Here is a 13,667-nt window from a genome sequence, read left to right as displayed (position 1 = left end):
ATCAGGCATTTCTTTATTGCTCTCCTCATTATTCTGATATTTCAAATCAAAATACTAAAAAAAAAGGAAAAAAAAAAAGAAAGACTATTCCATTTGAATTGTAAATAACTGAGAGCAAAATGGTTTATAGACTACAACCTTAAATATTGTATTTATACATTGCACTATTTCTGCCTCTTTATCTTCATGATTTATTTTTATACTCTCAAATTATCGTAAGCATCTCTTATATTTCAATGGCATGTTACAGACAGTACTACAAATAAATAACTATTACTAGCTATTGAAAATTAATATTATAGATGTTCAAAACAAGCATGGTTACTATTTCCTCAGTTTCCTAAGTCTGTTTCTTTTCTGAATGAGCTACTGCTGGAAACAGGGTGAAATAATACTGAGTTATTTACACTCTACCTTATCAGCAAAGTGTTGAATGATGAAAGACGTGTTTGACATCCTTGGCTTTTCGAAGAGTGTGTTCTTATTGATGAAATTGTTATACAGCTTTTGAAGCCAGTTTTCATCTGTTCCATGAGGTAACTGTAAAAATGATAGGGGCAATTTCCTCAACAAAACTCTCTTGGACTCTTAAAAACAATGAGACTGTTTATTGTAAATACTCTCTGAATAAAGCATCTTTGGTGAGTTATGATGCCTGGTAATAACCAGCTTTTGTCCTTTTAGACTAGCCAGTGGCTCCTTGTGGCAAAGAACGTTAAGAAAGGTCGTATCAATCCACAAATCTGCTGAATAGTTAATTCTCTGATGAACCCAGAATCATTTTGTCCCAAGAGGATGCTACCCACCATCATAGACAATCTCACCCCTGAGAATGCCAATAAACAGAATAACAGATAAAATAATGATTAAGGAATATTCCCTAATTTCTCCTGTATTACTCCATGGTTTGCCTTCTGGGAAGTACAGCTTGCCAATATCACCAAAACACCTTTTAGAGACCATTCTAACAGGGTTCACTTCCCCCTGCCCTGTTCTCACTGAGAAAGCTATTTTGATACATTTGGGAGCCTAAGGGAAATATGTATGTCTAACATACACACAAAAAAAAATTAAACAGATTCACAAATTGCTACATTTGAGACAGAGCACAGAGATAAAAAGAAGCGAGGTTAAAGAAGAGAAAGCACAGACGTTGATTAGGTGCATTCACAAAAGTTTATAAAAAGGGAAAGGAACATTGGCTTTTTGGAGCAAACTTAATGATTTATGGAATAACTGAATTGTATAAATATTGGTGAAAATTTAGGCCAAATTCCCGCAGGGAGCAATAATACCACCATCATTAGATCAAGCTGTCGTTCAAACTCAAATTCAGGAAGCACCCAATGATTGGGACACCCCAAAGCACCTCTGCTTAACCTGTTCTAGTACTGCACTATACTCAGAATGAAGAGAACTAGTTGCTGGGTTAGCTTCCAGGAAAGAAGCTAGTTTTAGGTTCTTAAGAGAAAAAATAGACTTAAGTGGCTTACAACTAAAATGAACCAAATAGAGGGCAAATACCAACGGTCCTTTCATGAGAAAATTGTTCTACTTCCCATTTAAAAGGACAAAACATGGATTACAAGCCTAAATTGTAAAGATCTATAATAGCTCATTTATGAACTCCAAATAGAAGAATTTTTAAATTACCAAGCACTCTTCATCCAGAAGTTCTAAAATTCCCATTTTAGCTTCAATAAGGTCAATGACAGGCTGGTTGTCATAGAAGTCTATTAAAGTCCATGGGATATCTTCCTTCATATATTCTTCTTGTTCAAGTTTAAAGACATGCTAGGCATATGAAAATATCAAAAATGTTAAAGTTACAATTAAGGAAGAAGAGAAATACAATATGTACACCTGTGTGGATCACAGGAAGTTTTGCCTAAACATAAGGAAAAACTTTTTCACTGTGAGGGTGACAGAACACTGGAACAGGCTTGCCCAGAGAGGCTGTGGAGTCTCCTTCTCTGGAGACATTCAAAACCTGCCTGGACGTGTTTCTGTGTGACCTCCTCTAGGTGATCCTGCTCTGGCAGGAGGGTTGAACTCGATGATCTTTCGAGGTCCCTTCCAACTCCTAAAGTTCTGTGATTCTGTGACACCAAATATTTACGTATTTTGTAGTATACTACATGCCTGTCTTCCAAGAAAGCAAACTCAGAAATGTTCATTTACAAGTGTGTGCATGTATAAATAAAATATTTTCGTCTTTTTCTGGATAGTCATTACCTAGAAATAGCCTTTAGTCAACTATGAATAGCATTTGCTAATATGCATTATAGACAACCTCAAAACTGAAGCAAAGTAAGACAAAGAATTGTAACAAATGAAACAACATACCAGATTAAATTGCTGCTGCAGTTTTTCATTAGCATAATTGATGCAAAACTGTTCAAAACTGTTCACATCGAATGTTTCAAAGCTGAAACACAAGTCAAATACAAAAAGATAATCCCTTGAGATGTAGGTACAAATGGCAGTATCCTTGTAAGACACTATTCTAATATTTCTCAGAAAATTAAACAGCCATATGACTAAAGATGCTAAGGCATTTTAAAACTTCCCTAGAAGTTAATGTTACCAGACATAAGAGATTTTTAAAAATTCCAGAATTAAATCTCAAAGAATCATATTAAAAGTTACATTTAAACCTCAAAACCCACCAATGTTTATAATTGCTGAGCATTTTCACTACTCTGGATGCTAAAGAACTTACATGACCATGACCTTCTATTGAAACAAATCCCTCCAAATTCATTAGAAGCACAAATTGAAAAGTGCCTCTTAATGACTCCAAAGAAAAGGCACAACTTACAAGTACATTTGTTTCCAGAGATATTCTTACCCATAAATGTCCAAAACACCAATAAAAGTATGTTGCTTGCCAGGGAACTGCAAGGCTTGGTTAATTTTTTCCACAATAAAGTCAAATAAATGAGAATAGATCTTCTTTGCCAAGGCATCCCTTGCATTAACAGACTGAGCTCTTGTCATTGGCTTTACTACAGTCTCCGAGGTAGTGATAATCTTTCGGTGGCACAACCATTGTGCCATTTTGTCACACTTTAACTCCAGAAGTTCACAGAATATAGTGAGATGTTTATCTTCCAGCTTCAAAGAAAACAAAAAAATACTCTTATATTACACCTAACAGTTTAGCTGCTGCTTAGACAGTAAAATCGTGGCATCACTGACAACAAACTGACTTTTATTTTTAGATAAGACAAGGGGCTCTGTTCACTTCTTGGCTTGGCTAAGCACCAAGAAGAGCTCAAGCAAACAATACTGGACACAGCTACTGAGATAGGAGAAAAAAAAACTTAACTGGATGAGATGCTTAGGATTAACACACTGAAAGAAAAAGTTGCGTTCTGTTTAGGTGTCCTTACTTTATAGACTTGCATAGTCTGCTGGGACACACTGAGCAGCTTTGACAGTGCTGCTTCCTGTATCCTACACATAGTCCCATGTGGCTTTTCCAACAGCTGTGAATCAAATGGGGCTCTCTTAGCCATGTTTTGCCTTTTGTTCAGACTTTCTGAACTTGGCCGTGAAACAGGATTCACATAAACACTCACTGTGATTCTATACAGATGAAGATGGAGAAATCTCTCAAGTTTGGTACAGCAGATTTAATGACAGTTTAAACTCCAGTTAGAAAACAAAACTACTGCTAAAAGACTTCTAGCATAGAATGCAAAGGAAAATGTTGGTATGTGAATGAGTTACTTCCTTACACTGATGGATGCTCTTTCATCTCCAACAGCAGTTATTTTCACGTTGCCTAAGTGCAGGATTGCTGCCAGCATTTTAAAAACATCCATCTGAAAATCCCCCTTCAGACCTAAAAAATCAATTCTTGGTTATTTAAAATACTCACAAACAGTACAACTAATTAAACAGCACAGTGCATAGCAAAGAACTGTAGAGCATCTCTGCATACTACTATGCAAAGCCTTGGTTCTGCCTGCTTTCCACCTGTCTGATCTGAGGAGAGATTAGGCATAAACCCCCATGCCTTCCCAAGTGCCAGCTCAAGTCTGAATTGGTTTTCATATAAGCCAGATAGGAGCAAAGAAGAAAGCAGCTTCCAAATCTAGTTCTGTCACAGCATATTAGCTTGAGAGTTTCCAACTAAAACAGTTCTATCATTCTATGAGTCTAAGACTCCAGCCTCAGTGATTCTGACCCCAAACAATGAACACCAATTGCTAACAGCCACTTGCTCTTGCCTAGTACTTTTAAAACAGATCAACAGGGCAATGCATAAGGTATGAAATAATTTATTTTGGTAATTACTTCTAATGTTTTAGACATTTCAGAAACAATCCACCTTTGCCCATTTCAGGGACAAAAAAAAAAATTACAAAGCAATCTAAATTTTAAATCTACTGCAAACGTATCTCCAAGAATTTACCAAGTAAGGCAAATGTCTTCTGAGTCTCCACCATATTTGCTCTGTCATCAACTCCTTCTATTACTGTGCTGCCACCCATTCTTGTGTAGTTAAATTCGTCTGCACTTCCTATAAATAAGAAGCAAAACTTGTAACGATAGAAAATTAAGGACAGGGGAGAGCCACTTGTTAAAGACTCTTGTAACACCAGAAGATTAAAGATGCTGTCAGAGAAGAGCTCTTCAGCAATGAGTTGGAGGTCCTCTTTTTCTGAGGGGAATCCATCTGCCTCACTCAGTTAAGCTGACACAAATTACTATTTATAATGCCTAGCAATCTTAATAGTTGATCTAATAGAGCAACAGGAATGAGATGGAGTAAATATATACCCAAGGTCTGCTTCGCCAGGTGGCATTAAAGCTTCTCTGTAGATAAATGAATTAAGCCCCTGAACTGCCATTATTGCCTCTGTCACTACAGAAAGTATTAGAATAAGATTTTCAAAGACACTTATGTACTTGATCATGCACTATTCAGGTTACTAAGGATTTGCTACTACGTTCAATAAAAGGAGGATTAATAGCTAAGTGATTTAAAAATGCATGTCCCATTGTAAGCCTGTGAGATTTATGCTACTGAACACTTAGCATCCTAGCACTTAAAAAGCCAGTCTTCAAAATACTGCACTGAAAAAATGAAGAGTAGGTGTTTTCTTGAGACTTACCTAATTTAAGATGCTTAAATGCAGGTTGCATAGCAGATGCACACAACTGATAAAATATATGGTAGTTTCTCTCATTCTCTGACTGTAAATTAAAGCAAAGTCCACCATTACAGAAGGAAAACACACACACACACACAAACATTCAATATTCAACACTACTATAAAGAGAGAGTTACAATTCTGCAGCAATACAATTTAGCAAAGAAATTGCCCAGTATTAAAATGCTACATCTGAGACTTCAACAGGAGCTCTCAAAGTGATCAAATATACTTTGCTTCCATTACCCATATGTTGAGTTCTTTCCCTAAGACTAATAATTTCTCCAGCTTAAAAAACCATCTACTATTCAGAACTGACAAACACTGTGATGAACAACTGTGTAGGAGTGCCAGCTGAAACCCTTCCCCATGGTAACTCAGAAAACTCTACTATTTCCAAACTATCCTTCATGCAGGAGATACAGGGAAGCATTTTCCCAAGTACCCAGAAAGTTACAATAAAACTAAAAACTTTGTAAAAAGTTTATAAAGTTAAATGCCTCCTTTAGTAGATTATCACAGTTATGCTCTGACACTGTGATGAGTCACATGCCACAAGTCTGGCCTTATAAATTTTCAGCTATTTTTAACCAAGACTCTCACTGCCTGACTACATATGCTGCTCTTTTCCAGATAAAATTGGCATGTGTTAATACTGTGACTGAAAAGCCACAGATTTCTCAAATACTCCTTTGCACTTATCTCAGGGAATTGTCCCCCAGGTACATCCGCCACTTAACACAAGGCAGAACTTGGAAGGAATTAGTGTCTTAAAATAAGTTAGATTAGCTCCTATTAAAAAAAAATAACCCAAATGCTGATTAGACATACCATTCAGAACTTCACATAATATGTTCTATATGAAACTACTAAAGCATAGTACATGAGTAGTTATACTGACATTGTTTTTTTCTTTGTTTTACCAACCTGAAAGACAACTCTGGATTTCTCAAGCAGGTATGTTCTCATGTTAGCTCCAATGATTTGGTAATTTTGATCAAAGCTGATTTCAGTGTATTTTCCAAACCGACTGCTATTATCATTCCGTGTGGTTTTTGCATTGCCAACAGCCTACAAAATTTATTAACCCTTTAGAATCTGATTTAGTTGCATTTTTAACAAAAATAATTTCATCAAAACATGACTCAACTACAGGTTCCTAAAATCAAAGGTGCTCACAAACCAATCTCATCATTGAGCTGTGAGATTTAAATCTGGAGGCCCAAATTTGAAGATAAGCCTGAAGTCAAATAGTAAAACACTACATAAATTGAGAATTAAAGAAACTAGGTTTTCCTACCAAAACAGGTTTCTATTCCAATTAATAAAAAACCCGATTTGATTGATACTGTTTTCTGATCACCTAATGAACATGATGTGGTCACATAAAACTCTGGAGCAAACTAGTCCCTCCAAATGGCCACTGGTAAATTAGGCAGAACCCAAGTGTTCCTGAAGCTGACTACACCAGTAGCATTCAGAAGTTAAACCTCTAATTTAGATATCAAACTCAGGTAGCTCTCACTGTTCTTTCCTTGACTAGTACAAACTTGACAGATTCTCCCTGAACCTTACCTCAGTTATTGGGTTGGAAGCCAGCACTTTATCCTCCACATGTGCATTGCTGCTTGACTTACTCACAGTGGCGAAGTATCTCATAGTGTATCTTGCAGACACAGTCTTTCCAGCTCCTGATTCTCCACTGACTATAATAGACTGATTTTTGTTATTTCTGAAACCAAATAATCAGACAGCTTAAATCAGACGTGTCTAAAATGCATGTACAAATCTGAAAATTTATACACAAAGCAAATGTATGAAAACACAGCTGTGGTCAACCCTCCCACCAGTTCCATCTTTCAGTTGTTCTTCTCTTACTCCTCTTTGGCTGTAACCTCTTAGGACGATGTAATTGCTATTCACACAGCTAAGACAGTGTTTTGCCCTCCATCAAGCATGAAAATAGTTAACAGTTCTAAAAATTCTCATCTGGTTACAGAATTACTCCTCCTCTACCCTTCAGAGGTATACTTAATAGCCAGTGGCACATACAAGGCTAAATGAAATGACAACTAACATTAACTGCCACTAGACTTCAAGTGTTATTTGTGGATATGAAACAACATACTGGACCTTGCCATTTGCTTGTATGCCTCTTCTGCCACAGCAAATATATGTGGATCCATGTCCCCCATGTTTTGCCCACTATATGCATGGATAATAGCGTCTCCATATATTGGCAACTGTTTATAGGGGTTTATTGCAACCAAAATTATTCCTAAAAGCAAGAATACAAAACAAAACCAAAACATAGGTTATTTGAATGAAATGTCGGTTTTCAACAACACAGGTTAAACTGATACAAAGTAGCAGTATTTTCTAAACTAGGCAGGAGATCCCGATCAACAGACAATTCTACACTGGTACAAAAACAAGTTAACACTGCACCAGCAACATGCTTGTGTGGCCAAGAAGGCCAATGCCATTCTGGGGGTGTATAAGAAGGGGTGGGGTTAGTAGACTGAGAGAGGTTCTCCTCCCCCTCTACTCTGCCCTGGTGAGGCAGTGTGGCCTGGTGTGTCCAGTTCTGGGCCCCTCAGTTCAGGAAGGTCCTCAGGGAACTGCTTGAAAGAGTCCAGCGCAGAGCTGCAAAAATGATTAAGGGAGTGGAACATCTTATGAGGAAGGTCAAAGGAGATGTGTCTCTTTAGCTTGGAGAAGAGGAGCCTAAGGGGTGACCTCATTAATGTTTATAACAAGCTACTGGAGAAAAGCAATTTTCTCTGCAATAAACAGAGTATGGGTCCTGTTCATAATCATGTTCCTACATTGTGGTTCCAAGCATTCTGAGTTAAAGAACATTTATATTATGTGAATAGTTTCACTGGATTCAGTGGCATGAAAGCAGTGAAGGGGAAAAGGACCTGGGGGTCCTAGTGGAAGCTTGACCATGAGCCAGCACTGTGCTCTTGTGGCCAAAAAGGCCAATGCCATTCTGGAGTGTATTAGGAGTGTGGTTAGTAGGTCAAGAGAGGTTCTCCTTCCCCGCTACTCTGCCCTGGTGAGGCTGCATCTGGAATATTGTATCCAGTTCTGGGCCCCTCAGTTCAAGAAGGACAGGGAGCTGCTTGAGAGAGTCCAGCGCAGAGCCACAAAAATGATGGAGTGGAACATCTTTCTTATGAGCAGAGGCTGAGGGAGCTGTGGGCTCTTTAGCTTGGAGAAGAGGAGACTGAGGGGTGAGCTATTTAATGTTTATAAATATGTAAAGGGGGAGTGTTAAGAGGATGGAGTCAGGCTCTTCTCAGTAATGCCCAATGACAGGATAAGGGGCAATGGGTGAAAATTGAGGCATAGGAAGTTCCATGGACACGTGAGAAAAAAAAATTTTCCACTGTGAGGATGACAAAACACTGGAACAGGCTGCCCAGGGGGGTTGTGGAGTCTCCCTCTGTGGAGATATTCAAAACCTGCTGGATGTGTTCCTGTGTGATCTGGTATAGGTGATCCTGCTCTGGCAGGGGGGTTGGACTAGATGATCTTTTGAGGTTCCTTCTAGCCCCTAACATTCTGTGATTCTGTAACTTGAATGACATACAACATTGCTCACATCATACAGCAAACTAATCCAGTATTTTAAGATTCTACTTTTTTTCAACCTTGTATTTTCTTTTGCTTACCACTATAGGTGTAGATAAGTTTTGACTCCACAAAACGAACTTTAAGATTGTGTAGAACAGCTGGGTCATGGAGATAACTAAGTGCAGTGAGATCATTTTCACCAACAAGGATGTCAGGATTTCGTAGGGGTGGCAAAGAAGCTGGATCAACAGGGTAATTCAGTTCCTGTCAACAAAATTTACTTGAAATATCATTAAATGCATTATGTTTGCATAAACACAAATTGTTCTGCCTCTACACAGAGTTACAGGGTTGCTGGAGCCCTGTCTGATCTTGTATTTCATCGGTTTTATGGATCCCACGGAACTTAGGGGATATTGATGAAAAAGGTAGACCAGCTAGAACCGAACAAAACGCCTGGTCAGAACTTAAGCTGCCTCCAAAAATCTCCTTATTCACAACCACTCCATTTCCTTTACACAGTTTAAAACCCATTTCCATTTCTTGCAGCAAATCCATTTAACCATACATTTAATAATTGTATTTGCAGACTAGGAACACAGAAACACAGAAATTGTTTTCAAAATACTGAATCTGTAAAGAACTCAGATACTAACATTAAGAGATCTTACAAAAAGCAGCAACTAAAGGGGAAAAAAAAGCAACAGCCAGCTCTGTGAGTGATAACTATGCCTGCCTTGCATTTGTGATTTGCTTCAGCTTGAGTTTCAACTGCTTATTTTAACACCAAAGTGTTCTTCAAGGTTCTAAACTGATGTTATACACATTTTAGAACTGTACTCTTCATGTTTTTAGGTGACAGTTTTTTACTGTACAAATTTCAATACTCTGCAGAGTTAGCAGAGAAGAAAATACAGTCAAGTCATTTAGATCACATAATGGGGAGTCTTATGTTTCTACATAAAGGTATCTCAGCAAACTCTGCAATAAACAAGGCTTTATCTACTTACAGTTCCATCTTCTAATTGCACAAGGAGAAAACGGTCTCCAGCTTTGTAGTTTTTTGTGATTTCTGCAGACTTCCAAACTTCTTCGTTATCAGGGATCCAAACCCTATTGTACTACAACAGAAAAACAAAGTAATAGTTAGCTTAGCTAGTACTGTAACACCAGACTAGCATAATCCCCACCCCCCCCCAGTTTCCAAACGTCAAGCACAACCTAAAAGCTGAACTGGATGCCAGGACTTTTATACAGCATGGGGTATTTTTGTGTTTCAGTTATTCTGCATAAAAGGAAAAAAAAAAAAAAGAAAAAAGAAAAAAAGAGTAGACTCATTAATCTCAGAAATGCCTGTTCTGCTCCTGTTTAGTGCAAAGACTCCAGCATGCAGAAAGGTGAACAAGGGCCAGACTGTTGCCAGGCTCTTCAAACCCTCTAACGCCAAACAAAAAGAATAAAATACACTTAAGGCAGAGCCCTGATTTCTAGAAGATTTCAAACGAGCAAATACTAGAGAAAGCATCTTGTTTACCAGAATTTAGACCATCAGTCCCTGAATTCAAGTATAGGATAATGAACTTAGAAAGCATTTTGCCACAGGCACAAATGTATACATAAGTTAGCTTTGTTTTAATGGGAGTGAAATGCAATCTCCAGACGTCTTCCCCTGTTCTAGGCAAACTTCAGACTACTGGCAGGTTTCTCTCCTCATAAGCTAATAGTTGCCTTAGCTGAAGTCAGTCCCAACAAGGTACTTCAGCCCTACCTTAAGAAGAAATCCCCGTGTCTAGAAGTATGTCTTTCCAATGGAAGCAGATGAACTATAATTTTTTTTTAGGTATTTGAAGAACCAAGAAAGAATTAGCTCTTGCCTTCTGTAGCATAAATGTTTGAATGTGAATTAACACTCTTCGAGCCATCTTCTCTTATGCCAAAGTTAAAATGCTGAAGCATTAGCAAAGTTTTTAAATGCTCTGCCCTAGAAGCTATAGGAAACAGCATTCCTTAATAAGACATAACACAGCTGGCAACTTCAGTAAGTCAGGAATTTCTTCATTAATGTGGACTATGTCCTTCTCACCCTGTCAGGGTTTAACAAAGCAGCAGAATCCCTGAAAGCCTCTCTAATGCATCCACTATGCATTAACAGACAGTTTTTATAACACTGAAATATTTTTTTCATTCAGGGATTTGCAGGTCGAGACCACTTCTATATATCACCATCTTCCTTAAACCCTGGTGTAAAATATTTTCTACACTGTATAGTATGCATGTCAAATAGAAATGAAGACTACATCAAAGATTACATTCAGGTGAACACGAGGAAGGACAGCAATAGCAGAAAAAAGCCTGAAAATCATCAGTGCATGCTAGTACTGAGTTTCTTATGGGCCATCCCTCCTTTAGTTTGTGCTGAAGTAACTTACACTAGAGAGCACACAACCACTCAGCGCCTACTTGCACAAGCAACCATGGCATATAATCATCTTCTAATGTCTTTCTGTTTTGATACCCAGAACCCTTCTTCTACCCTAGCTATATTCTGGTCAGTGTAAATCAACTGTGTGTAAATAAACCCATGAGAACTGCTGCAGCTGCTTGCTTGAATAATTAACATTAGTCAAGGATTTCATGAAGTGTTAGCATACTCACAGACCTTGGAGACTCACGCATCTCCTCATTCTGGTGTTGCAACTGCTGGTTTTTACACAAATGACTTTTTTTCCTAATTTGAAGGAAGCCTTGGAAGCTCCAGCAGATCCTCAGAACATCCGGGTCTCCACCCTGAGAACCTCACCGAACACACTACCAATGGTGGGTACCTACACAGGTCCCTACAAAACACACTGTACCTCAGCAGTAGTGCTTTCAACTCTAACCCTTAAGGGTCAAGGCCAAAAAATTCAGGGTAAGAGGGACTTTCACAGAAACATTCTGCAGCTTAGCCTGGGTTGCTCAGTGTCCTCTCCAGCTGAGTTTTCAGTATCTCTAAGGATGAAGACTGACTTTTCTGGTCAACCATACACCAACCTGGCATGCATGTCAGCTGATGAACATTAATTAAAACCTCAGAGATATTTTCATGATACCTTTTTTGCTGATACTTTCAGCATGATGGCATTTTTTCATGCAATATCCAAAATCACAAAGACCATTTCTAAACACCACCAAACCATGAGAATGACAATGTTTTCATCTATCTGACCAAAGGGAGAAAAACCTAACTTCACAAGTATCTATTTAAATAGCAAATGATAGACATGACTAAACAAAGCCAGTTTTATTTTTGCCTTTCCCACATATCTCTGAGTGTAAATTGACTTTTGCATCATTCCTACACTATGCTGACTTCTTGGCATACAAAAATTATCTATTCAGACCTGCTAAACTGAGTTCTTTATTCGCTTTATTCCGAGTCAAGAGTATCACCACTGAATAGCCTCAGGGCACATAGTGTGTTCCCACATAAGAACTTGAGCTGTACTAAGTCACGGACTAAATAAAGGAAGGAAAACGCAGGTGATCAAAGTACTGATTCTTCAGAAAAGGTCTCTGCAGTTCCAGGAGCCTCCATTGGCAAACGTACTCAGCCTACTGAAGTTCACTCTCTCCAAACCCTGCCTTACAAGTAAACAGAGCAGAGTTTGCTCATTTTCGTATCAAGTTACACCCACGGTCTTTCCTCCCCTTCACCTGACCAACATTATTCCCGATTTATAAGCCCCCGTTTGTTCTTTCAGTTGCCCCGAGTGTGGTACCAACACAACTAAATGAACAAATACTGCAGCACCAGGCTAAGTAAGAGTTCATTATGGCAGCTGGTTTTGCAATTAAAGAGATATAAGCTTACAAATTAGTAATACATTCATGTTATTTTTGGTATTCGAAGCTAAGTAAACAAATAACATGTCACAACACTCTGGTGACTACAGGAAAAGTGGGGGAAATTTTGCGAAAAATACAGCAGCTGCATTAGGGAGGAAGAATCTTTGTTCTAGTGCCAAGTTGGGCCAAACACACTCACCAGTTGCCTAACAAAAAGTGCCTGTGCACCCTAACTAAGTGCACAGGGAAGTGCTGCTAAACTTTAGAACTGCCTAATCCCTGGCCAGCACACGTCAGAAACGAACAGCTGAAGACCAAAAGACTCAACAAGTATTTCTCTCAGAAAGAAGTATTTCCAGATGCTGCCCTAGGATTTTACAGCTGCTTTGGTGTGCTCTAGCTCACTCAGCTGCGGCGGCAGGTGAAGCGCCCTTAAGCAAAGGGGACACCTGCCCTCCTGCCTCAGGTCCAAACCAGCAAAGCGTGTCAGGAACACCAGCACCTCAGCGTCCTACCGCAGTAAAAGCACAAGCCCGCTGCGGAGAGCTAGGCGTTACCCGCCGGGCTTGATCGCCCCTGCCCTCCGCCTCCCCGTCCCGGGGCGGCGTGGACCCCTCGGCGGGCGAGGGAGAAGGCGGCCCCGCTTCCCCTCAGGCCAGCCCCCACCGTGACGGTCCGCTGCTCCCCGAGGTGCCCCCGCCTCGCTCACCTGGGTGTAGAGCTCGGCCAGCGCCATAGGGGCACAACGACGGTCGCTCTGTGCGGCCCACGGGGAGAGACGTGGTGCGGCAGGTTCCGCAAGGAGCAGGTGTCCGAGGAGCCGCGGTCCGCCCCCGGCCACCGCCCCCGAGGCGTGGGGAGGTGGCTCGGCCCGGATCCCGGGCCTGTCCCACCTGGGCACTGCCCTTCACCGTGGTGGAGGGAGGCGGTTCCCCGCCGCTGGCACAGCGAAGGCGCTACGCTGGCCTCAATGCCCCGCAGCACCCAGTTTAAAGCATTCACCACTGTATGGGGCTTTCCATGCGGAGAGCTTGCACGCTGGCTGCTAACTTTGACGAGTAAATAAGTGTAGTGGAGATGAGGCTCAGTCCC

The 13,667-nt window shown here is 40.0% G+C and overlaps 1 protein-coding gene across 1 annotated transcript in view; it reads right to left on the bottom strand.

The window, feature by feature from the left end:
* MYO5C (myosin VC) overlaps positions 1–13,311 on the bottom strand; it is a 37,435-nt gene extending 24,124 nt beyond the window's left edge. Inside the window, exons 1-13 of the mRNA XM_054388220.1 lie at positions 13,285–13,311; positions 9,758–9,868; positions 8,846–9,011; positions 7,299–7,443; positions 6,741–6,897; positions 6,093–6,236; positions 5,127–5,208; positions 4,424–4,531; positions 3,744–3,850; positions 2,852–3,117; positions 2,347–2,428; positions 1,654–1,794; positions 415–540 (exon numbers count right to left, since the gene is read on the bottom strand). Of these exons, the coding sequence (XP_054244195.1) occupies positions 415–540; positions 1,654–1,794; positions 2,347–2,428; positions 2,852–3,117; positions 3,744–3,850; positions 4,424–4,531; positions 5,127–5,208; positions 6,093–6,236; positions 6,741–6,897; positions 7,299–7,443; positions 8,846–9,011; positions 9,758–9,868; positions 13,285–13,311 (1,662 nt within the window). The remainder of the gene's footprint in view (positions 1–414; positions 541–1,653; positions 1,795–2,346; positions 2,429–2,851; positions 3,118–3,743; positions 3,851–4,423; positions 4,532–5,126; positions 5,209–6,092; positions 6,237–6,740; positions 6,898–7,298; positions 7,444–8,845; positions 9,012–9,757; positions 9,869–13,284) is intronic.
* Between the last annotated feature and the right edge of the window lie 356 nt (positions 13,312–13,667).

The sequence above is a fragment of the Indicator indicator genome, chromosome 16 (assembly GCF_027791375.1).
Source record: "Indicator indicator isolate 239-I01 chromosome 16, UM_Iind_1.1, whole genome shotgun sequence".
Taxonomy (NCBI): Eukaryota; Metazoa; Chordata; class Aves; order Piciformes; family Indicatoridae; genus Indicator; species Indicator indicator.
Note: the sequence above shows the minus strand (reverse complement) of the source record. Positions and strands in the feature narration are given on the sequence as shown.